General features: G+C 47.4%; 1 protein-coding gene across 2 annotated transcripts; it reads right to left on the bottom strand.

Moving 5' to 3' along the window:
• On the bottom strand, positions 1–20,847 carry LOC120986365 (hepatic lectin-like). Of its 2 annotated transcripts, XM_040414895.1 has the most exons (7): positions 20,804–20,833; positions 14,278–14,385; positions 5,792–5,854; positions 3,842–3,889; positions 2,683–2,828; positions 1,817–1,929; positions 1–341 (listed from the first exon to the last, which is right to left on the bottom strand). In XM_040414895.1, exons 1-7 carry the CDS (start codon positions 20,820–20,822, stop codon positions 209–211), a joined length of 630 nt encoding a protein of 209 aa, XP_040270829.1. In that variant the 5' UTR covers positions 20,823–20,833; the 3' UTR covers positions 1–208. The 2 variants fall into 2 exon arrangements, with proteins under 2 accessions (XP_040270829.1, XP_040270830.1); XM_040414896.1 differs by lacking the exon at positions 14,278–14,385 and having other exon boundaries at positions 20,804–20,847.
• Between the last annotated feature and the right edge of the window lie 4,785 nt (positions 20,848–25,632).

Below are 25,632 nucleotides of genomic sequence, written 5' to 3'. Positions count from 1 at the left end.
TCCACTTATCAGATATTTCTTTAATATAGAAAATAAAGATCAGACATATCTCAGTTACATGTTCTATTATCAGTTGTCCACAACATTTCATTGTATCCCAGCAGTCACCAGATTCTAAAACTATATACATAATGATATATTCATAAAAATCTCTGAGTTGTAATGAGTGTAGATATTTATAATGACTGTCCATGAGGACAATGGAAATTCAGAGTTTCTTCTCGCAGATGGTATAAGTGTTGGAATCATGGCAGGCTACGTCATTCCAATTTCCATCCTTCCAAAGTTGGCCACAGTCTTCATTACCTCCCGAACTATTGGGCTCGTTTGGCCTCCAGGACCTGCAATAAGAAGGCAAAATTATGAAAGCGCCTGCCTAATAACACTATACAGGAGAAGTTAAAGGGCAACTAAAACTTTTTTGAACAAACGAAGGGGCAGAAGTGCTGCTCAGAGAACTCTGCCCCTTCAGCTTACATCATCATTTCTGTTTTTAGAGTGTGGAGTACGGATTCTTAGGAAGCATATTGGATCTGTACTGCACATGCTCAAAAAACTGAGCAGAACAGAGGATAGCAGAAGAGGCAGAGCACTCTGAGCAGAACAGAGGATAGCAGAAGAGGCAGAGCACTCTGAGCAGAACAGAGGATAGCAGAAGAGGCAGAGCACTCTGAGCAGAACAGAGGATAGCAGAAGAGGCAGAGCACTCTGAGCAGAACAGAGGATAGCAGAAGAGGCAGAGCACTCTGAGCAGAACAGAGGATAGCAGAAGAGGCAGAGCACTCTGGCCAGTGCTTCTGTACTTTAGTTTTTCAGCAAAGGTTTAGTTGCCCTTTACAGGGATTTCCCAACCCATGAAATGTATTACAAGCTGCTTATAATGGTATAAAATAACCAAATAGTAATACCATACCAAGTCCCTGCTCATCCTACGCCAGCACTTCCCTCGTCTCTCATTGACCCAGAGATGACATGACATGACGAAATGTCACACAGCCAATCCTTGGTTCTAGAGGTGATATGTTGACGCCATTGAGGTCAGCCCTGTGGTCAGTGACTGTATTCAGTGGTCACATGTAAGTTTAAAATAACATTGCTGGAGCGGCGGAACATGCATGGGAGTAGAAAAGGGTTAGTGATGACTACTCCTTTTGTTATTTTATACCATTGTAAGGGGTTTGTAGGGTAAGGCCACATGGGGAGGATCTCAGGATCTTCTGCAGTGGAAACTCTGCATCAACAAATCCACAGCATTTCCGTTACATGTGAGCATGTACTAAGGGTGTATTCTGAGACTAAATATTCATGGCCTATCCCAAGTGACTTGAACTTGGCTGTAGTACCAAACACAGCCTCAGTCTTATCTCCCTAATCATCGTGCTGTTTGGCTGGTATCCTGAAAGTTGCCCCCCTTCCCCCATTGCTCAAATATTGATGGCCTATCTCAAGTGGATAAGAATGCAGTGCTACAGTATGTACAGGGCCCCCACAATCATTCCGCAGGCTGGAACATTCAATAACTGTTGGCCCAACGATTTATTGGCTGACAGTTACCTCTCCCAGCTCCCCCATACACATACATGTTCGAAATCGGGCAAACATGTATTTGTACTCAATGAGGAGAAGGCGGACACTTCTGGCGGTGGCTTATCTCCAGGGAGTACACAAGGATTGTGTGAAATATTCTTTTTTTCCCCATATTTCTCTCCCATAAATCATCTGTTGAGGGAGATTCGGGAGCTCCCGCACACACATTAGACTGTTGACCAACCCACCGTTCTTAGTAGACAGATAATCAGTGGAATGGAACGCTTACTTGTACGATGTTTTGTAGTCTGTTCCATCGACCCATGTCCAATTTCCCTCCACCTCTGAGTCAGTTAGGCCAATCCAGTAAGATGTGCTCCCAGCTACACCCTTGATAAACCTCTGTAGGAGTAGATAAGGAAAATAAAGGTTGAACCTTAGTTCATACACAACTCAAAAGGTATGAATGCTTTTTTTGATGGACCAAAAACAATCATTTTCTCACAGACTGTATGGATAGTATGGAAAGTAAAGTTAGAAGTATAATAGAAAGATCATCAAGATCTGTATTGTATACCTGAGGTCGAGATCCAACAGTCATTCAAGACTTGTCTTACAATGGAAAGTGCTCTTGTGGTTTTTACAGTCAGAGCCCCACTCTATCTGATATACTGCCATACGGTATATAAATAATTATTCCACAGTGCCATACAGTATGGTGCCCAAAAAACACTGCCATGTAGCGATGTTGTAAAATACCAAAGCTGTCACCACTACCCTACAAAAATACTCTACAGTCATGGTACAACACAAAGCCAAACTAAATACCAGTACTGAAATACTGTTCATATACACAGTGACATAAGAGGGGGTCTCATATCAGAGACATAAATGCCCCCCCAGGGTCTCGCCACCCAGAAGCCATGAGGACAGGCACAACCAGTACTGGAGGACCTTTCTCCAAGGACTACAGAACATATCAGCTCCACAGGGATGACTGCTAATTGTTGGGCTGCCCTTGTACTTTCCAAGGTTTACGTTGTAATCACAGGTACAGCCTGGAAATTAATAGTAACCTGCATACGGTTTCGGCGGCCTGGCTGCTCTGTGTAGGGGCCCCCTTAAAGATAATTTGATATTTAATTGACATCTCACCTGTTCGTTTTCATTGTTAATTACAACTAAGTCAGCGTTCTTCATTACGCACATGGTCCTGGATCTATACCAGTTAGACTTGGTGTTTGAGAAGAAGTAGCATTTGCTGTCAAACAGTTGCCAACCAGCGTCACACATGCCTTTCTCTGAAATAAAGATGGTGAAATATTCTGAAATATGATTGTTTTAGGTGCAGCTGTACTTTTATAAAACGTTTGAAATGTCATGGTGAGAAATCACCGAGTCCTAAGACCCCCGACGATCGCTAATACAAGGAGTGATAATTTCTCTGGGCATTGTGTCTCCTCGATGCTGAGGATAAACTCCAGACCAGAACGGAAGATAGGAGAAAGAAAGGTGAAGAAATTCATTACAAAATTACAGCTACCTCCATAAATGATTATCTTACTGGATGTTGATGTAAATTGGTAAACCCCTCTAATACTTTCTGTTCTTTTATCATGCAGTACCTAATTTTGGCTTCAAAAAGTGCATAAAAAAACTTGAATGTGTGGCCGTACCCTCATATCTCCAGTCAGACTGTTAACAGTCCATCAGACCATCTCCAGCAGTGGTAAACATTTTGCTCAGTTGCGACTAGAGTTGAGCGAATCGATCTTTGGATCACAGATCCGAATTCGATTTGTTCAAACACTTTGTTTTAATACTGTACGAAGACATTTTTCCGTACAGTATTAAAATGTATCACCTCAGTCGAGGCAAAATTCAATTTACCCAAAGTCGCGCGAGACTTCGGAGAACGAATTTAGCAATCAGTCCTACATCTTTTTAAACAGTTTAAATTAGGAATGCAAAGTCAGGTTTGGTACGGAGGCACCATTCGGTACCTAATTTGAACTATTACCTGATTACCGAAGCCTTGCGCGACTTCGTGTGAATCGAATTTTGCCTCCGTACAGCATTAAAACAAAGTGGTTGAGAGAATTGACTTCGGATCTATGATCCTAAGCTCGATTCACTCAACACTATTTGCAACAAATAAGTTAGGCCTCGTCACACCCCTCCAAATGCTGTAAGCCTGAGCTCTGTGATCAATTATGGATGAAGTCTCTCTCCGATGCTTCTCAGGAGCCTCTTACTTGACTGTTACGTATGTTGTACATTTAGAAATCTGCCCTTTGTATTAGTGCATTCTTACTTTTTGCAGCGCGCTCTATTTCTTTCATCTTTTCTGTCAATGAATTAACTGGAAGAGAGGGGGAAAAACAAGACAATGTGGTTACTTCAAAACTATAGAGGGTATTTCGATAAAACTGTCCACCCACCCTTCTGTTTATGAGACCTAAAGTGAGACATAGGCACTAGATAGCTGAATGCTTGGCCTATGTAACCACCTTCCCCAACCGTACAGTCTGTTTACGTGCACCATGTTCTCTGGACTTTGGGAATGTTTTATGGATTGACCACCCTCCCATCCTCCTTCAGTAAATAGGAGATGCCCAAAAATCTGCTCCATGTTCCCATCATACACATGTCCATATCCACCCATGTTCAGTGGATTGTTTTTTTTTAATTAATCGTTTTTATTTGTATTTCGATTGCAGAGCATACGTTTTACAAACTTATCAGTGCGTTCACAGAGCCACATTGGTTCGTAGCATATGGTGAATAGACATGTACAACAAACCTACGTACAGAACATAACCGGTGGGGGGGGGAGGGAAGGCGGGATATACATTCTGAAGGTAGGGTTATCATTTCTCATACAATAATTCACTCCTGTACCCGAAAAAGTTTAGTCTAAGGAATGAGTTACATACTTAGATTTACTCCAGGAACTCCACACCCCTGCGAACTTAGAGAAGGAATGCCCAGTTTTTTTCATGTATATAGGTGGAGTTTAATTTATGAAGAATTTCCGCTAGGTGTGGGGTGTCTGGGGTTTTACATTTCTGGGTGATCGCCAGTTTGGTTGACAAGAAGAGGTTTCCCAAAACCACACGGAAATTTCGGGGGATATCATCCATATCAATCATTAGTAAAGCCAATGAAGGTGAAGGGATCAGCTGGCACCCTAGCAGATCAGAGCCAAGAGAAAGCGTCTCTCTCCATATGTGCTCTAAAAGAGGGCATGACCAAAGGATGTGGTACAATGTGCCCCTTTGACCGCAGCCCCTCCAACATAGGTGTGATGCTCCTGGAAAAATAAAGCTCAGACGATCTGGTGTGTAATACCACCTCAGTACGGTTTTCATAAGGGATTCGCAATGTAATGCACATTTGAAACTCTTCGAAATGAAGGTTAAGGCTGATTTCCATTGTTTATCTGTAAGGGGTTGAGCCTAGCTCACTTTCCCAGGAGCATAATGGAGCTCAGTGGATAGTTTGAGGCCCACATGATGCATTTATTTTACTCATATTCTGTTTGTTTTTTGTAAAAAAAAAAAAAAGAAGAGCCAAAATGTCAGTACCAAAGCATGAGGGACATTTATCAAGAAGGCCTTTTTGTATTTCAGTCTTGATATTCCCTGCTGCGCTGATGCAGCCATACTGTATATAAAGTGTAAGGGGGGCGAACGATCATAGTAGCGATCATTTATTCCCCATATTGTATACATTGGCCAGTATAAATAAACAGCAATTGGCTTATATTCAATGATCAGCCCCTGGTATGGGCCCCGTATCAGGCCATCTAAAAGGATTCTTAGGGTAGATTTAGAAGGGCCGACTGAGCAGCCGATTGACAGCACAACCAACCACTCAGAAGCCATGATCAGTGGTGCCTGCACGAGCGACAGGATCACCCGATGAACGAGCATTTCGCTCGTTCATCCGGGGATCAGCGGAACATTTAGACGGCCAGATGATTGGGAATGACCATTCGTAGGACCTGGTAGGTCCTGATAAGCAGGACGATTATTGGTGCATCTAAATGCTCCTTTAGTTTCTCACACTGACCTCCCCCCAGTGTTGAGAAGAAAGTCACACAATGTCGCAAAACCATCCTCTTGGGCTTCACTTCTGTGCAGTGTAAGATACCGCCTTTTCTGTGTTTTATCATTTTAGTTAATAAAAAAGTTGAGGCAATACATTCCCTTTAAGAAAATAACCTACTGCATTATCAAAAGAGGGCATCATGACGTCTTACCAGTGATGTTCAGGCCGAGAATGTCATCCTTGCTCGCCAACTCTTTCCTTTCTGGTGTGAAATCTAAGAGGAAAGATTAATTCATTAAAATATTGTTATACTTGTGGCTCCTGACAGTCATTAGGCTTCATGCTTCAAAAATGTTTCTCGCCCGTTAGTGGTAAATTATCATGAAGGTGTGACTGCAAATAATGTCATCAGTATCAGGATAGGTCATCAGTATCTGGTGGGGAATCTGACCGATCAGCTGTTTGAGAAGGCACAGGAGCTTGCAGTAGCGGCATGGCCTTATCTCAGCTCACCAAGTACAGCGCCGTACACTGTACAGTGGCTATGCTTGGTATCACAGCTCAGCACCATTTACTTCAGTGGGCGCTACTGTGAGCTCTGATGCCTTCTCACACTATACAGTGGACGGAGCCGGAAGCACAAGGTTCCATCCTCTGTGTAGTGGCCGTGCCGGGTACTGCAGCTCAGATCCCATTCAAGTGAATTGTAGTTGACCCGCAGTACGCCAGCAGCGGAAACTACACAGTGGACGGTGCCTTCTATCCACTGCATTGTTTCTTCTGCCAGCAACTGCCCACAAATTCAGAGTCGGACCCCTACCAATCTGAATATTAATGACCTGTCCTGAGAAAAGGCCATCAATGTCTAAGTTCTGGAAAACCCTTTAAAGGGCATCTGTCAACCGTTTTTCAATTGTCGTTACATCTAGAGGCTCTGCTCTCTCTGCAGCTGCCACGCCCTCTCCACTTTGATTGGGCCAGGCATGATGATGTTTTTACTGTCCGGCCCTGTCAATCAAAGTGGAGAGGGTGCGGCAGTTGCAGAGAGAGCAGAGCCTCTAGATGTAACAGCAACACCCCGTTGCTCAAAGAGGCTCATTTGCAGGGGTGCACCACCAATGAGGCAAGATGAGGCTATCGCCTCAGGCAGCACCAGGTAGGGGCAGCGGAAGGGCCATGGGCAACGAGCACTTTCATTGTGGCAAAGGGGTTAGGTTAAACAATTGGCATTGGGGGGAAGGGTGCTGTTTCAGTTTTCGCCTCAGGCTAGGTGCATCCCTGCTCATTTGCATATATTAAAACATAATTTTCCTCAGCAATGAATGCGGGCACATAGGAACATGGGACCAACACAGATGCCTTCAGATGCCAAGCGCACAGGTTCCTAGGTACAAATCGACTGACAGATGCCTTTTAAACAATGAGCATTGAATCAACAATTTGGTTCCAGCCGGTTAATATACATGGTCGCACCCTGTTGTCTTACTCTTACAATGACTACGCAAGACTATGTGTCCCTTCTGGCCAGCAATCTTCAGCCACCAAATGTCCTTCCTGTGTTTACAAGACAAGGAGTCATTTCTGAATGGGAGCGAAGCCGCCTGACAACAGAAGAAACTTGCTGGATGAAAGGAAGTTTTCTGACTTCCTCTCAAGATGGGTGTGTTGATTGATAAAATGGGTCATGTTTCAAGGCTCTTTAACCCCTTTAGGACTGGCCTATATTGGACATTTAGGACAAAGCAACTTTTTCTTTGTTGCACTCCAAAAGCCGTAACTTTAGTATTTTTCAGTCTTTGTAGCAGTAGGTGGGCTTGTTTTTCATGGGATTCATTTTCTATGTCCATAGCTTAAATGATAAACTTTTATTCGTAGGAAAATGAAAAAACATCAAAATATTAAGCGAAACTCGGCTTTGCGCCTCATTAATGAAGCCGATTTCAGCTTTTATTTTGATACAGTAATTTATGCGAATAAGTCATGGCCGGACTGGGGGCGCAGCCTTAGGGGAGGGCATCATGACGGGGGTTTGGTTTAGGGAGACCCCAGTGTGTAGGTTAGGTGGAGTTAGAGGGGATGGGAGGAGGAATTGTGGAAAGTGGGGGGATTGGTTGGTTTAAGCGTGGAGGTGTGGCCAAGGGGTTAAATAGAGTAGCTGAGGGGAGACCGGGGGCCATTTTGTCAGGATCTAGAAAAGAGCTGGTACCTTACTGTGTGGCTGGTAACCGAGATGGAGCAGCTAGAGGAAACCATTGCTCGTCTGAGGGCAGCAGCGGAGGTCTGCGGCGCCGACTGGATCCAGGCGCAGGTACAGCAGATGCTCCAGGGGGCGGCTGAGGCTCCAGCTGGGCCTCAGCCAGTGTTAATCCGGCCGCGGCGGGCCAGGCCGCCGGCGCGCTATAGCCCGCAGGCTTCTCAGTCTGCCCAGCCCCCTCCCAAGGCTCAGCGCCGCAAGCGGAGCCCCTCCAGGGACCCTTCACACCGGGGGTCGGCGGGGAACGCTTCCTCCAGCACTCCCCGGCGTGGGAGGAATCCGAATAGTAGGCGGAGCCTGCGAGGTGGCCGGGCCCGGTCACCTCGTTCTGCGGCGGTGGACGTCGTGGGTGAAGGACCAGTTGCGGGGGTTGTCACCACTGGAGCGGAGGTTGAGACCCCTCGGCATGGTCAGGTCAGCGGGAGGAGCGGGGCTGCTGCAGTTGTTCCGGTGTCTGGCAGCAGGCCCCTGTCATCGGTGAGGCCTGCACAAGGAAGAGGAAGCCCCGCCCACTCCATCGCAGCTCAAGAAGATGGAGGGTCTAACGTCTCTAGCCTGAGCCTGGCTAGGGGACTTGCAGATGAGGCGGCAACGCAGAGGAGAGATCAGCTGGAGTCCGGATTGTCGGCTGGTGGGGACACAGCACCCAGGCAGCCAGGTGAGGCCTCTTGGGGAACGTTAGCACAGTTTGTTGGGGGGGCTGGGGGTGTTGGGGGGTCCCCAGTAGATGTTAGCAGGGGTTTAGGCCAGTTGTTGGGGGGGCTGGCAGGTTTGCTTGCGGGATGGGGTATGGGGGGGGCGTCTCCGTTACCAGCGTGGGGGGTGTCTGGGCCCTCTGGGGGCGCGAGCGCGGTTGGGGGGGCCAGTGTGAGTGGAGGGTCTGCAATGTCGTCGGTGCAGACGCAGGCGGGGGGTGCGGTGGAGGCGGAGACGGTGCGGTTAGACGATAGGGCAAGGGGAGAGGTTTATGTGTGCTTTGAGGGCCCATTGGGGGCTCATTTGAAGCAGGAGGTGAGGGAGAAGATTTGGAGGGGGGAGTATGTAGAGATTTTTTCTTTGCTTCCCCTAGACAAATTTAACTTGGATAGGGTGAGACGGGATGAGGGTAAGAAGGAGGAGGAAGAGAAGCGGAGGTATCGCCTAATACCGCGGACGTTTGCAAACTGGTTGCAGGCGTTCGCGATATTAGCGAGCGTAATTGGGGAGAAGGCGCCGGAGTGCTGTTCGGCGTTGTTCTGTTATCTGGATGCAGTTGGGGAGGCATATAGGGTGTATGGGGGTATAGCGTGGCTGCGGTACGATGAACAGTTCCGGCAGCGGAAGGCGGTGCGGCCTGAGATTAGGTGGGATCACAAAGATATAGCTTTGTGGTTGAAGGTTACTGCTCCGGTGAGACAGGGTCAGTCCTTTCGGGGGGAGGCAGGAGGTAGTGGGCAGTCTAATGTTGCGTCAGCGTCAGCAAAGGGGCTATGTTTCGCATTCAATAATGGAACATGTAAATTCGGAGCAAAGTGCAAATTCAAGCACGAGTGCTCAGTGTGTGGGGGGGCTCACGGTGCAGCGAGGTGCTTTAGGGGGAACAGACAGAGAGGGGGGGATTTTAATAGCAAAGGGGGAGACGCCGGTACGTCTGGGAAGGATGGGCCCGTTTCTAGACAGGTATCCGGATAGGGAGGCGGCGGCTTTGTTGTGGGAAGGGTTTTCAGTTGGTTTTCGGATCCCGTTTGTTCAGGGTGAAGGGGTTTTGGTTAAGAAAAATTTGAGGTCAGCGTTGGAGCATCCGGAGGTGGTGGCTGAGAAACTGGGCAAGGAGGTCAGTTTAGGCAGGATGGCGGGCCCCTTTTCGGCTCCACCGTTGCCGAATTTACGGGTGTCACCATTAGGGGTGGTTCCGAAGAAGGAGATGAATAAGTTTCGGCTTATTCATCATCTGTCTTTTCCGAAAGGTTCGTCGGTCAACGACGGTATAGACCCCGCCTTGTGTTCGGTGGTCTATACCTCGTTTGATGCGGCAGTGCAGTGGGTTAAGAAGTTTGGGAGGGGGGCGCTGTTAGCAAAAACTGACATTGAGGCGGCGTTTCGGTTGCTGCCGGTACACCCAGACTGTTTACACTTGTTGGGATGTTATTGGGGGGGGGAGTTTTTTGTGGACAGGTGCCTGCCTATGGGCTGCTCCCTGTCCTGTGCGTATTTCGAGGCGTTTAGCTCATTTTTAGAATGGGCGGTGGCGGACTCGTCTGGGTGTGAATCTATCATTCATTACCTGGACGATTTCTGGTGTATTGGTCCGTCGGGTTCAAGGGTGTGCGCCTTATTGTTGCATACCTTGGAGTCGTTGTTTGGGGTTTTTGGGGTCCCGTTGGCTACGGACAAGACGGTAGGGCCGGTTAAGGAATTGAGTTTTTTAGGGATAGTGATTGACTCGGTTAGGTTGGAGTGTAGGTTGCCCTTGGATAAGTTAGAGGATTTGAAGGGGGAGGTGGCGAGGGCGTCTCGTTTGAAAAAACTACAGTTGCGGGAGCTTCAGTCGCTGCTCGGAAAGCTCAATTTTGCTTGCCGGATCATGCCTATGGGGAGGGTGTTCTGTAGGAGATTGGCTATGGCGACGGGGGGGGGGTGGTTTCGCCACATCATTATGTGCGTTTTGGTAAGGAGTTGAGAGCGGACTTGAGGGTGTGGAGTTCTTTTCTGGAACGTTATAACGGTCGCTCGTTGTTTATGGGTGATGTGGTGAATTCTTTCGATTTTGAGTTGTTTTCGGATGCAGCGGGCAGTATGGGCTTTGGGGTCTATTGCCGGGGGCAGTGGTGTGCGGGTCGGTGGCCTGACAGTTGGGTGGAGCGAGGCTGGGTGAAGAACGTGGCTTTGTTGGAGCTGTTCCCAATTGTAGTGGCGGTAGTGTTGTGGGGTGACACGTTCTGAGATAGGAAGGTTCGGTTCCACTGTGATAACCTAGGGGTGGTGCAAGCGATAAATGGGTTGTCTGCTTCGTCGGAGTTGGTGGTGAGGTTGTTACAACGGTTGGTGTTGGAGTGTCTGTTGATCAATGCATGGGTGGTGGCGGTGCATGTGCCGGGAGTGGATAACGGCATAGCTGACGCTCTTTCTCGTTCACAGTGGGACCGTTTCCGGCAGTTGGCTCCAGACGCGGAGGAGTTTGGGAGGGAATGCCCGAGTTGTCTATGGGAGGTACTGGAAGAACGGTAGCAAGTCTTATTCAGGCGTCGCTGGCACCTAGGACGTGGGAGTTGTACCAGAGATCGTGGCAGTACTGGGAGGATTGGTGCAGTAAGTTGGGGGTGGGGGAAGGGGAGTTAGAAGTCCCGATGTTGTTGTTTGTGGGGCACTGTAGAGAAGAGGGGTGGTTGGTGGCGAAAATGAATAGTTGCATGGCCGGATTGGCATTCGGTTTTAAGTGTAGGCAGCGGCCGGATGTGACTAAATCATTTTTGGTAATGCGGGCATTGAAGGGGTGGCGAAGGGAGTGTACGGGGGGGGGATAATAGGAGACCGGTGCCCTTCGGGTTGCTGTTGAAATTGGGGGAGCAGCTGGGGGTGGTGTGTTTTTCCGCCTCAGAGGTTCGGTTGTTCCGGTTGGCGTTTTCCTTGGCGTTTTTTGGGGCGTTAAGGGTGGGGGAGTTGGTGAGTCCGTCAGTGCGGAAGGCTGGGGGGTTGCAGAGAGCGGATGTGGAGCTGTTCCAAGACAGGCTGGAGTTCGTTATTCGCCGGTCCAAAACGGATGCGGAAGGTCGAGGGCGGAGAGTAGTATTGTTTGAGGTCCCGGATTGCGCCATGTGCCCGGTGGGGAGTCTAAGGGATTACTGGGGGGATAAGAGGAGTGGGATGTTGCCGTTGCTGGTGCATGAGGATGATTCCTTTTTGTCGCGTTTTCAGTTTGCGGCGGTTTTTTCAAAATGTCTGGTTAGGTTGGGCTTGGGGCCTGAGGGGTACTCGAGTCATTCTTTTAGAATTGGAGCGGCAACGGAGGCGGCTAGGTGGGGGTTGAGCGACGAGATTATAAAAAGGATTGGGCGGTGGGAGTCTGTGCGGTTTAGATAGTACATTCGGTTGCATAGTCTGTAAAGGAACGGCCGGCGGGGGATGGGGTAGGATAGATGGTTGGTGTTATGCAATGTCATTATTGTTTGTCTTTGGGTTTGTTTTCGTTACAGATGCAGTGCCGGCCCTGGTTTGGATCCTCGGACATTCTTATGTCTTTTGGGGGGCTGTCCGGGCAGCGGTTCGGCCGGACGGTCAGCAACTGGGGTTCTCGAGGTCCGTGGCGGTGGTGAGATGGCTAGGGCGAAGAGGTATGGTTTGGGCTGGGGTGTTGCCGGAGGTGCATAGGTTCGTAAGGCAAGACAGGGCACCCGAGGTCTTAGTTCTGCACGTGGGAGATAATGACCTGGTGGCGCGGCCGTTCCGCGAGTTGTTGCAAGGGATGAAGTTTGACTTGCTGCGGTTGTGGGCCTTGTTCCCGCAGATGGTGACGGTTTGGTCCGATATCGTTCAGTGGTAGGTGTCAATAGGGCACGGGTTAAGGTGAACCGGGCAATGGGTCGGTTCATGGCCAGGAATGGTGCGGTGGCGGTGAGGCATTTGGAGCTTGAAAAGGGGGTAGGGGGGTTCTGGCGGGCAGACGGTGTGCATTTGAATGCGGTCGGCTTGGACATGTGGAGCCTTGCAATCCAGGAAGGGATTGAAGTAGCCTTGCGTTTGTGGAGGAACGCGCAGACTTAAGGTGGTCAAGTCTGTGCGTTGGTGGCGGGGGGGAGGTCCTTGAAGTTGGTCATATTTACAGAGGAGGATGCTGGGAGGGCTCCATGGTTGGGGCTGGACTCCCAGTGGTGACGGATTTAAAAGGGGCCATTCAGTGGTGCTTCTGAGCTGGAGGACAACGGCTGGAAGCAAGATGGCTCACCCACTGGAGTATTTGCGGTTGTTTGGGGGCTTCAAGGACTTCCCCTCGGGGGGGGGGGGGGAATTGTTATTTATTATTTGTTATGTTTATATGTTAATAAAAGACGGCTGCTGTGGCCGATTTATTCCAAGCCTGGTGTCCGTGTGTCATTTTGGGGCATGTTGAAAGAGGTATGGGGGAGGTTGGGACATGGGGTTGGAGTGAATAGAGCGGGGTTCTGGTTAGGGGTCGGACGGCGGATAACCAATACCACCGTCAAGCGAACTGACACGAGATGAAGTAAGTCTCGCCATATTTGCTGAAACTTCGGAAAGACCTCCCTAGAGGCTATCAATTTTACAGTAGGGACGGGGGCCATATTCTTAACGTAGTTTTTAATAGAATCGGGTTCGGATACAGCAACTCGATTTGCTCAGTACGATTCCGGCAATATCATATTTATGTATTTTTTATGCTTTACTAGTTTTGAACAATAAATGCCCTTTTAAAAAATTTATTTTATTACATTAATATTTATTATCATATTCTGAGCGCTGCAACATTTTTTGACGTCGAGGGAGCTGTTTTTTTTGGGTGGGGGGGACAAGTTGTAGTTTTCATTGGTGCCATTTTGGAGTACATAGGTCTTTTTGATTACTTTTTTAAAATCCATTTTATGGAAGGCAGAATGAAAAAAATAAAATTCCACAATCTTCACTGTTTATTATAATTGACGTCAACTGTAATTTTTTTTTTTAATTACGATTATGGAGAGCCGTTATTAATATAGTTTTTTTTATATGTTTTACCACTTTACTACAAAAAATTTACTGTTTTAAAAGTGCTGCCATATTCTAAAAGTGGCAACTTTTTTATTTTTACAATCAATGGAACTGTGCAACTTTTTGTTCGCGATTTATTCCATGTTTTTGAGAGCTGGGATGAACAGAAAACAGTAGTTTTGGCATTGTATTTTTATTTTATGCCGTCCACCACACAGGTTAAGGGGGCATTCACAAGACCATATTTTTGGTTCGCATCTGATACGCACTTTGGCGGATCGTATGCGGACCAATGCATTTCAATGGGGCCACAAAACCGTATGCTGCATGCATCCATATGTCCATTCCGAGGCCCCACAAAAACAATAGAACATGTCCTATTCTTGAACGTTTTGGGGCATTTTTAACAAAGGGCGTCCGGCTGATCTACAAAATGCGGTACACACACAGCCTGTATCCGTGTTTTGCGGATCCGCAATTTGCGGACCGCAAAACACACAATGGTCGTGTGCCTGTAGCTTAAATGACATAATTTTATAGGACGGTCATTTCAGATGCGAAGCTACAAAATTTTCATAGGTTTTTATGGTATTCTTTTTGTCCATAATAAAGACTTTTACCGAATAAAATGCAATTTGGGGGAGGTGGTTTAGTTTTGTTTTACAAAAACATTTTTATTAAGTTTTTATCATATTTATTAGCACAGTTACATTGCTCCACAGAATCACCTTGCAGATAATGTATGAACAAGAATTACTAACTCTGAGAGTGGACAGTTGCGAAGAGGACAATAACCAGGATAAATGAAAGTGCCAGCAGTCCATATGTGATGATCACAGGTCTTTCCTTGATGTATGACCACATATCTCCTGTAAAAAGACCAGGAAAGTGAAGGAACATAGTTGACTCGGGTAGATGTAAACTCAGACCTGACAAGTTGTGAAGGTTGGCTCCCAGAAGATATGAGGTTGTCTATTTACCCACCCACTTTTCAGACTCCACCGTTTTGAACTGGCCCCTCCCCATGAATGGTGCCCTCTCAATGCACTTTGGGCTCAGGTGCCACATAAGGTACATGGAAGGATGTTTTCTGGGAGAAAGTAGCTCTCCATGTGATAGATAGATATTACATAGATAAAAATTAGATAGATAGACAGACAGATAGATAGACAGACAGATAGCTCTCCAGATTGTGCCCGGGATATTTTCCTGGATGTGATTGTGGTATAAAGTTTTAGAGCGTTGCCGGGCACATCTTGAGCTCACCATGAACTAGTGATTTTGGCAGTCTTATCAGATCCTGTAGCTGAGACGTGAGGTATATGGCTCGTCAATGTTGCAGTCGAGAAATAATGCCCAGTTGGGAAGACTGGAAATGACGGGGATTATAATTTTTATTTTATTTTTTAAACAAAATGGACAACTCCTTTAAGGAACTTTCTACCCTCTGCAGTTGACAAGGACCGATGACTCCAATTAATATCTTAGTAGTTAAAAAGCCCTGTCAACTTAGAAACACCAACTAGACCACAGTAATCAGTCTATGGTTTAAAGGACGCTGATTTCCCATCTATAATGTGCATGTTTATACTCAGACGGTCAGTGCAGCGCATGCTGGGAATGAGTCCTGGAGTCCTCTCCATTATGTGTGTGCGCTCAGGAGTCCTCTCCATTATGTGTGTGCGCTCAGGAGTCCTCTCCATTATGTGTGTGCGCTCAGGAGTCCTCTCCATTATGTGTGTGCGCTCAGGAGTCCTCTCCATTATGTGTGTGCGCTCAGGAGTCCTCTGAATACATGGCAAATAGCAGGGGACTGCGAGTGAGGATAACGATGGAAATGACATACTGAAAACCGGAGTATTGTAAAGTATTGACTGATTTCTGTAGTGTAGTTGGGGTTTCCAAGGTAGAAGAGTCTCTTAATTATCTTTAAATTGAGCCTGTCACCATGGAGCATGTTATAGAGCAGGAGGAGCTGAGCAGAGTGCTATATAGTTTTATGGGGAAAGATTCAATAAAACAATTTATCCATGAAAATCTCTGCTACTTTTGAGCTCAGTAGCCAAGTGGGCGGTCTCACCAGTGATTGACAGCTCGCTATGTATACACATTTATACATGGAAGCTCTCAATCACTGACTACATGACTACAGTATACATCAGTCTGCTCAGCTCCTTCTGCTCTATAACATTCAGCCTACAGACTGCACATTTCATGGTGACTGGTTTCTCTATCATCACTGAACCAGCTTGGACAACTCCCTACAGTGGTTTGATTTTTTTTTTGTATTGGATTTGTAAATATTTTTTCAGTGACATGAGATAGAGATAGATATGAGATAGATAGATTGATATTAGGTATAGATAGATAGATAGATATTAGATAGATAGATAGAGATAGATAGATAGATAGATAGAGATAGATAGATATGAGATAATATATAGATATGATATTAGATAAATAGATAGATATTAGATACTGTAGATAGATAGATATGAGATAGAAGATAGATATATAGATAGATATTAGATATATAGATACTGCAAAAACCAGTGTCAGGCAGCTGCTGCCAAGGGCAATAAGATAATGGGTTGCATCAGAAGGGGCATAGATGCCTGTGATAAGAACATAGTCCTACCACTTTACAAATCATTAGTCAGACCGCACATGGAGTACTGTGTACAGTTCTGGGCTCCTGTGAACAAGGCAGACGTAGCAGAGCTGGAGAGGGTCCAGAGGAGGGCAACTAAAGTAATAACTGGAATGGGGAAACTACAGTACCCTGAAAGATTATCAAAATTAGGGTTATTCACTTTAGAAAAAAGACGACTGAGGGGAGATCTAATTACTATGTATAAATATATCAGGGGTCAGTACAGAGATCTCTCCCATCATCTATTTATCCCCAGGACTGTGACTGTGACGAGGGGACATCCTCTGCGTCTGGAGGAAAGAAGGTTTGTACACAAACATAGAAGAGGATTCTTTACGGTAAGAGCAGTGAGACTATGGAACTCTCTGCCTGAGGAGGTGGTGATGGGGAGTACAATAAAGGAATTCAAGAGGGGCCTGGATGTGTTTCTGGAGCGTAATAATATTACAGGCTATAGCTACTAGAGAGGGGTCGTTGATCCAGGGAGTTATTCTGATTGCCTGATTAGGGGAATAAAAAATTCCTTCCCGACTCCAAAGTGGGGAAAATTGGCTTCTACTTCACAGATTTTTTTTTGCCTTCCTCTGGATCAACTTGTAGGATAACAGGCCGAACTGGATGGACAAATGTCTTTTTTTCGGCCTTATGTACTATGATATTAGCTAGATAGATAGATGTGAGATAGAAGATATATACAGTACAGACCAAAAGTTTGGACACACCTTCTCATTCAAAGAGTTTTCTTTATTTTCATGACTATGAAAATTGTAGATTCACACTGAATGCATCAAAACTATGAATTAACACATGTGGAATTATATACATAACAAACAAGTGTGAAACAACTGAAAATATGTCATATTCTAGGTTCTTCAAAGTAGCCACCTTTTGCTTTGATTACTGCTTTGCACACTCTTGGCATTCTCTTGATGAGCTTCAAGAGGTAGTCCCCTGAAATGGTTTTCACTTCACAGGTGTGCCCTGTCAGGTTTAATAAGTGGGATTTCTTGCCTTTAAATGGGGTTGGGACCATCAGTGGCGTTGAGGAGAAGTCAGGTGGATACACAGCTGATAGTCCTACTGAATAGACTGTTAGAATTTGTATTATGGCAAGAAAAAAGCAGCTAAGTAAAGAAAAAAGAGTGGCCATCATTACTTTAAGAAATGAAGGTCAGTCAGTCAGCCGAAAAATTGGGAAAACTTTAAAAGTAAGGGCTATTTGACCATGTAGGAGAGTGATGGGGTGCTGCGCCAGATGACCTGGCCTCCACAGTCACCGGACCTGAACCCAATCGAGATGGTTTGGGGTGAGCTGGACTGCAGAGTGAAGGCAAAAGGGCCAACAAGTGCTAAGCATCTCTGGGAACTCCTTCAAGACTGTTGGAAGACCATTTCAGGTGACTACCTCCTGAAGCTCATCAAGAGAATGCCAAGAGTGTGCAAAGCAGTAATCAAAGCAAAAGGTGGCTACTTTGAAGAACCTAGAATATGACATATTTTCAGTTGTTTCACACTTGTTTGTTATGTATATAATTCCACATGTGTTAATTCATAGTTTTGATGCCTTCATAGTCATGAAAATAAAGAAAACTCTTCGAATGAGAAGGTGTGTCCAAACTTTTGGTCTGTACTGTAGATAGATATTAGATAGATAGATAGATATGATATACTGTAGATAAATATGAGATAGATAGATAGATATGATATTAGATAAATAGATAGATATGAGATAGATAGATAGATAGATATGAGATAGATATAAGGTGATTAATGATAGATAGATAGATAGATAGATAGATAGATAGATAGATAGATAGATAGATAAGCCAACTGAGAAAGGTCTCCAAGATAACCTGAAAATCCTGGAGAAGTTCAGTACCACGTGGGCACTGCCCATCAATCCAAAGAAAACTAACATCAAAAGCAGCCGTGCGTCCTCCCTTCCTGCTAAACAACTGTCCAATTTCAGAAACCGACAGCTACACCTACCTGGGCCTAGAAATCAGCCAATCAGGGAGTTTTTAGAAAGCCATGGAAACACTGAAAGACAAGGCGAGCCAAACCTTCTATGCCATCAGAAGGCGTCTGTATCATCTTAAGGCACCAGTGACCGTCTGGCTTACAATCCTTGACACCATCATCGCCCCAATCCTCCTGTATGCCACCGGGCAAAGTGGGACTCTGGGCCAACGTAACTATTCCACCTAGAACTCTGCAAACACTTTCTCTAGGTCCACAGGAGCACCTCAAACAGCGTCTGTCGAGCAGAACTGGGCAGATTCCCACTCTACTTTGCTGTCCAGAAGAGGGCGCAATCATTCAGAGCCCATCTTCATAGCAGCAGTCCCAGCTCCTACCATCACAAAGCCTTGCTGCACCAAGAAGCCCCAGAAAATCAAAGCACCCTGCAACTAGTCACCCAAACCCAGCCTGCCCAAGCCACCAACCAATATAGCCTGACAAAGGGCGAAATCCAGAGGACGATACACAAGAGCAAAGAAGAGTATATCAGCGTCTGCAGGCTCTGGTATACGAACATCCCAGAAGCTGACAGTATACCAGAGCCTGCAGAGGGAGTACAAACTGGCCCATATCTGGAGAAACTCCCCAATCCAAAAGACCGACAGATCCTGAGTCGGTACAGACTGAGCGCCCACAGCCTGCTCATCAAATCTGGGTGTCACTGACAGAGGTACATGCCCAGGGAGAGCAGACTGTGCCAGCAGTGCGACCAGGAGGCTGTGGAGGATAAGGCTCATTTCCTGCGGCGGTGCCCCAAATACTCAGCAGTAAGGGATTCTCACTTCAGGAGACTGTCTGATCTCTGCCTAGACTTCATCTCCATGGAGGAAGAAGAGAGACTCTCCATACTGCTGGGGGAAGAGGAGAACACAGTGGCCACTGCAGCACAATATATTACTGCCTGCCATAGACTGAGAGGAGCCTGATATACCATGGACTCCTATACCCCCACCCTGTCCCCATCCCCCAACCCTACCCAATTATTTCCCACTGGCTTTGACAATGCTAAAATGTATTTAGTGCTGCCAATAAAGCTTATTTGATTTGATTTGATATCTGTTAGATAGATAGAGTAGATATGGTGATAGATAGATAGATAGATAGATACGAGATTGATAGATACGAGATTGATAGATACGAGATTGATAGATACGAGATTGATAGATACGAGATTGATAGATACGAGATTGATAGATACGAGATTGATAGATATAAGATTGATAGATATAAGATTGATAGATAGATATATTAGATAGATAGATAATAAATAGATAGATAGATAGATATTGTGCTGACACACAGACAGGTTTCCTGATGCAGTTTTGGAAGCCAAAATCAAAAGTGGATCATTAAAGGGTTTCTATCACTTGGTATGACATAATTAGCTGTCAGACACTAGCGATCTGCTAGTGTCTGCTCTGGCCAACCATCCTACTATAATCACTTGTGGGGCAGCGGTTTTGCTAAAAAACTAACTTTTATAAATATGCTAATGAGCCTCTAGGTGCTATGTGGGCGTCATTAGCACCTAGAGGCTCCGTCTACCTTCATACACAGCCACCGCCCAGCGCGTCCCTCCAGCCCGCCCATGTCCTCCTCCGTGTGACGCAGTGGACGAGTTCTCGCGCATGCGCCGTGCGCGGCTGTATTCGGCGCATTTGAGATCTCAGCTCGGAGCGGTCAGACATTCAATGCGCATGCGCGGCTGTATTCGGCGCATGCGCATTGAATGTCTGACTGCTCCGAGCTGAGATCTCAAATGCGCCGAATACAGCCGCGCACGGCGCATGCGCGAGAACTCGTCCGCTGCGTCACACGGAGGAGGACATGGGCGGGCTGGAGGGACGCGCTGGGCGGCGACTGTTTATGAAGGTAGACGGAGCCTCTAGGTGCTAATGACGCCCACATAGCACCTAGAGGCTCATTAGCATATTTATAAAAGTTAGTTTTTTAGCAAAACCGCTGCCCCACAAGTGATTATAGTAGGATGGTTGGCCAGAGCAGACACTAGCAGATCGCTAGTGTCTGACAGCTAATTATGTCATACCAAGTGATAGAAACCCTTTAAGGGAGGCCAGCTTTAAAGGACAGATCCGACTGCTCATGTTTTTTTGAATTCACTCCTGGTTTTGGCTTCCAAACCTGCATCAGGAAAGCTGCCTGTGTGACCGTACCCTGGGAGTATGTCTACACAGGATGGAACTGCCACAGATTCGCTGCCATTGATTTGCAGTTACAGGTTAGGCCAAGTTCACACTTCAGTGATTTGGTCACTTATTTTATTATTTATTTATTATGCTCACATCTATAGCGCTGACATATTCCACAGCGCTGACAGACAATATCATCAAGCTGTCCTAAATGGGGCTCACAATCTAAGGTATTGATCAGTTATTGTGAGGTAAAACCAGGTGCGGGTCAAAAACACAGAAGGAACACCCGGTCTCTCTGTAGGTTTCACTACTGGTTTTGGCTCACAATAACAAATCAAAATAAGTGACCAAATCTCTGAAGTGTGATTACACTTACACATACTAGAGCATAGATGTAACAGATATGAGCACTATCTTATTATGCTACATGTAAAGAAGGTAAAGAAATGACACCAGTACCTGATCTCTGCTTGTCCATCAGTCCCTCCTGATTTGCACTGTACTCAGAGTCCATACTTCTAGATGAAATGCTGACTATATGCATTCTCTGTTTTTTTACTCAAATGTGCTGAATCAATAGGAAATGATGACACACAATGTATTTACTAGAACATTGTTTCATTGGAAGTCATGCACTTCCACAAACACTGCCCAGTTAACCTGGGGCTCACTACTGAAGGGTGCATGAGTATGGTAAAGGGGTCACAATGTGGGCATAAGTACTGTGAATGGGCACATATCAGGGCATAACTATTCTGAGGGGGCACATATCAGGGCATAACTACTGTGAAGGGGCACATAACTGGGCATAACTGTAACAGTCACGTACACACACACACAGGGGGAAGGATAGTGACCACTGCGCTCCACCCTCACCCCTGGCCCTGCCTACTTGCCTCACGAGTCCTGATGACGGGGGACAACTGGACGACAGTCCCTTACTTAGGATATGTGCAGGGAAGACAGACAAGACAAAATACGGAACGTGAACGGACCGGGTCAGAACCAAAAGAGCTACGCAGTACAAAGGGTTAAGCAAAGAATGGTCAGGAGAAGCCGGGGTCAAATACCAGGAGAGTAGAGAAGTACCAGAGGAGTCTGCAAAGAGTAGTCAGGTGGGAGCCGAGGTCACAATACCAGGAGGAATGCGTAGTACAGGAGGAGCAGGCAAAGGAACGTCAGGGAACAGGATCAGGTGAGTATTCAGTAGTCCAACAAATAGCCAGGAACCTAGAATTAACAGGCAACCTGTGGCCATCAGGCTGCCTGTATTTATAGTGGGGTCTGAGGGTCATGTGAGGTGGCCAGCGTCACATGACCGACAGACAGACAAGTCGAGCACCGAGTGATCAGCTCGGCGCTCAAGGCAGACCTAGGAGCAGGGAGCCTCCCAGCTAGCAAAGCTGCCCTGGGAACGAGGCCAAACACAGATCCTCGCTCCCGGAGCTAAGCAGCAGGTCTGCGGCTGATGGGAGACCGAGTGCACCTTTGTCGCCCCGTGACAATAACTACTGTGTTAGGAGCAATGATGCACCTTCTAATAAAAGGTGAGGGGATTATGTGAAAGGAAATAAACGCAGCCAACATCATGTTCTTAATAGTAATGTATATCAATCATTAAAAAAAAAAACACACATAAAAAAAAATATTCTTTGCAGGCCGTGGGAGTGAGAGCGCTGAATCCTAACCACTAGACCACCAAGGAAGCTGTATATTTATACTGTGGATAGTAGTGTTGGGCGAGCATGCTCGGCCGAACACTAGTTCGGCTCGAGCATCGCGAGGCTCGGCACTTCGCGGTGTTCAGCCGAATACCGCCTGTGCTCGAGCATGATGCTCTAGTCTCCTCCCCGCACGTTTTTTGGCTGCTACGCAACCAACAAACGTGCAGGTAACTACTGCCCTTCACTGTAATGCCAGTAGCTGAGTTGGCTGCAGGCATTACAGTGATTGGCTAGCCGGAATACGTAATTGGGTGCGATATAGCACCCAATCTCACGTGTTCGGCTCAGTCTTAGTCAGGGAGAGCTGGAGAACAGAAGGGAGAGATAGTGTAGGGATTGCAATATAAAAACTAAAATATTGCTACTTGTTAGAGAGACCCAAAAGTCCTATAAGGACTATAGTTGTATCTGGCAGCAATATATATTTTTAGCGCAACCTGCACTAAGTAACTTGCAATTGTTTGGCCGCTGAAGACAGCGACATTATCTGCACTACATTTTCTGTCTAACGTGTGCGCAGCCTAAAAATATCCGTGACATCCAATGTACTTTTTCCGTAGACGGTGTCCGCTGCGGACAGTTACATTACCTGCGCTACATCTCCTGTATAACTTTTGCGTATCCGAAATATCAGTGACATTCAGTCAAATGTTTTTGCTGCTGAAGGCAGCGACATTTCCTGCGCTATATCTCCTGTATAACGTTTCCCCATCCTAAATATCAGTGACATTCATTCAGTGTAATTTTTTATTAGGCGGTGGTGACAGCGACATTACTTGAGCTATACCTCCTGTTTAACGTGTGCGCATCCTAAAAATATGTGACATTCTGTGTACTTTATTTGTGCATACACTTACAAAACCTGCGCTACTGTACATGTGACATACTTGCAAGCATGTATACCATTTAATATGCGCAAGGCGAGCAGTAAGGGACGGGGAAGTGGCCGTGCTGCTGATGGTGCACTCAGAGGCCATGGTCCTGGGCGCGGTGAAACTGTGCCTGCTGCCAGAGCACAAGAAACACACTCATACACGATACCTAGCTTCATGTCCCAGTTTGCAGGGTGGCGCAGGACACCACTCTCGAAGTCAGACCAGTGCGACCAGGTGGTCGGTTGAATTGCAGCAGATAATGCTTTCAGTCGGTTAAGCACCACCCTGTCTTCCACAAAGTCCAGTCTCAGTAGCCAAGAGTCTGGTCAACAGAATCCTCACTCTGATACTCCTTCCACCAGGGCCGGACTGGCCTGCCGGGATAGCGGGAAATTTCCCGGTGGGCCGGCAAGCCTGAGTGCCGCAAGGCCGCGGCCCTGGTGACAAGTGGGGGCGGCCGCGGCCGGCGGCAGGGCAGAGCAGGAGATGAGCGCCTCCATTGCGGAAGCGCTCATCTCCATAGTCATCTGTATTGCCGTCCTCAGGACGGCAATACAGATGCCTGTGCTGCGGCAGAGGAGGGAGAGGTGTGTCCCCTCCTGTTCCTCTGATAGGCTGCCGGCTTAGTGCTGGCAGCCTATCAGAGGCCGGTGCAGGCGGCGCGATGACGTCATCGCGTCGCCTGAGCCGTATAGCGAGGGACACAGACGGAAGAGGCGGCCTGCATCGCATCGCATTGCTGGAGGTAAGTATAAGTGTATTATTTTTTTTAATTTTTTTATATAGGTACAATACTGGGCTGACACATGATAAGGGGGGCTACTGGGCTGGCACATAAGGGGGGCTACTGGGCTGGCACATAAGGGGGGACTACTGGGCTGGGCTGGCACATGATAAGGGGGGCTACTGGGCTGGCACATGATAAGGGGGGACTACTGGGCTGGCACATGATAAGGGGGGACTACTGGGCTGGCACATGATAAGGGGGGACTACTGGGCTGGCACATGATAAGGGGGGCTACTGGCACATGATATGGGGGGCTACTGGCACATGATATGGGGGCACTCTGGCTACTGGCACATGATAATGGGGGGGATCTGGCTACTGGCACATGATATGGGGGGGGGGCTCTGGCTACTGGCACATGATAAGGGGGGGGGGGCTCTGGCTACTGGCACATGATATGGGGGGCTACTGGCACATGATAAGGGGGGCTACTGGCACATGATAAGGGGGCTACTGGCACATGATAAGGGGGTCTACTGGCACATGATAAGGGGGGCTACTGGCACATAGGGGGGCTACTGGCACATAAGGGGGGCTACTGGCACATGATATGGGGGGCTCTGGCTACTGGCACATGATATGGGGGGGCTCTGGCTACTGGCACATGATGGTGGGGGGGCTCTTATTTCTGGCACATGATTGGGGGCACTCTGGCTACTGGCACATGATATGGGGGGCTCTGGCTACTGACACATGATATGGGGGGGCTCTGGCTACTGACACATGATATGGGGGGGCTCTGGCTACTGGCACATGATGGTGGGGGGGGGCTCTGGCTACTGGCACATGATATGGGGGGGGGCTCTGGCTACTGGCACATGATATGGGGGGCTACTGGCACATGATAAGGGGGGCTACTGGCACATGATAAGGGGGCTACTGGCACATGATAAGGGGGCTACTGGCACATGATAAGGGGGTCTACTGGCACATGATAAGGGGGGCTACTGGCACATAGGGGGGCTACTGGCACATAAGGGGGGCTACTGGCACATGATATGGGGGGCTCTGGCTACTGGCACATGATATGGGGGGGCTCTGGCTACTGGCACATGATGGTGGGGGGTCTCTTATTTCTGGCACATGATTGGGGGCACTCTGGCTACTGGCACATGATATGGGGGGCTCTGGCTACTGACACATGATATGGGGGGGGCTCTGGCTACTGACACATGATATGGGGGGGCTCTGGCTACTGGCACATGATGGTGGGGGGGGGCTCTGGCTACTGGCACATGATATGGGGGGGGGCTCTGGCTACTGGCACATGATATGGGGGGCTACTGGCACATGATATGGGGGCTACTGGCACATGATAAGGGGGCTACTGGCACATGATAAGGGGGGCTACTGGCACATGATAAGGAGGGCTACTGGCACATAAGGGGGGCTACTGGCACATAAGGGGGGCTACTGGCACATGATATGGGGGGGCTCTGGCTACTGGCATATGATATGGGGGGCTCTGGCTACTGGCACATGATGGTGGGGGGGCTCTTATTTCTGGCACATGATTGGTGGCACTCTGGCTACTGGCACATGATATGGGGGGCTCTGGCTACTGACACATGATATGGGGGGGCTCTGGCTACTGACATGATATGGGGGGGCTCTGGCACATGATGGTGGGGGGGCTCTTATTACTGGCACATGATTGGGGGCATCTATGGGGGCACATCTTACTGCAGATTATTGGGGGCACTATAGGGGCATCTACTGAGGCTAAAAAAGAAGATATTTTATATGGGGGCTCTGTATAGGGGCATTTTATACTGGGACACATTATGGTGGGTACTATGGGGAAGGGGGGGGCACTATGGGGGTCATCTACGGGGGCACTGAGAAGGGGTATTTTATATTGGCACATTATGGGAACATTAGCTCAACTGGGGGCATTACAAA

The sequence above is a fragment of the Bufo bufo genome, chromosome 1 (assembly GCF_905171765.1).
Source record: "Bufo bufo chromosome 1, aBufBuf1.1, whole genome shotgun sequence".
NCBI lineage: Eukaryota > Metazoa > Chordata > Amphibia > Anura > Bufonidae > Bufo > Bufo bufo.
The sequence above is the reverse complement of the archived record's forward strand: the minus strand, read 5'-3'. Positions and strand labels throughout refer to the sequence as shown.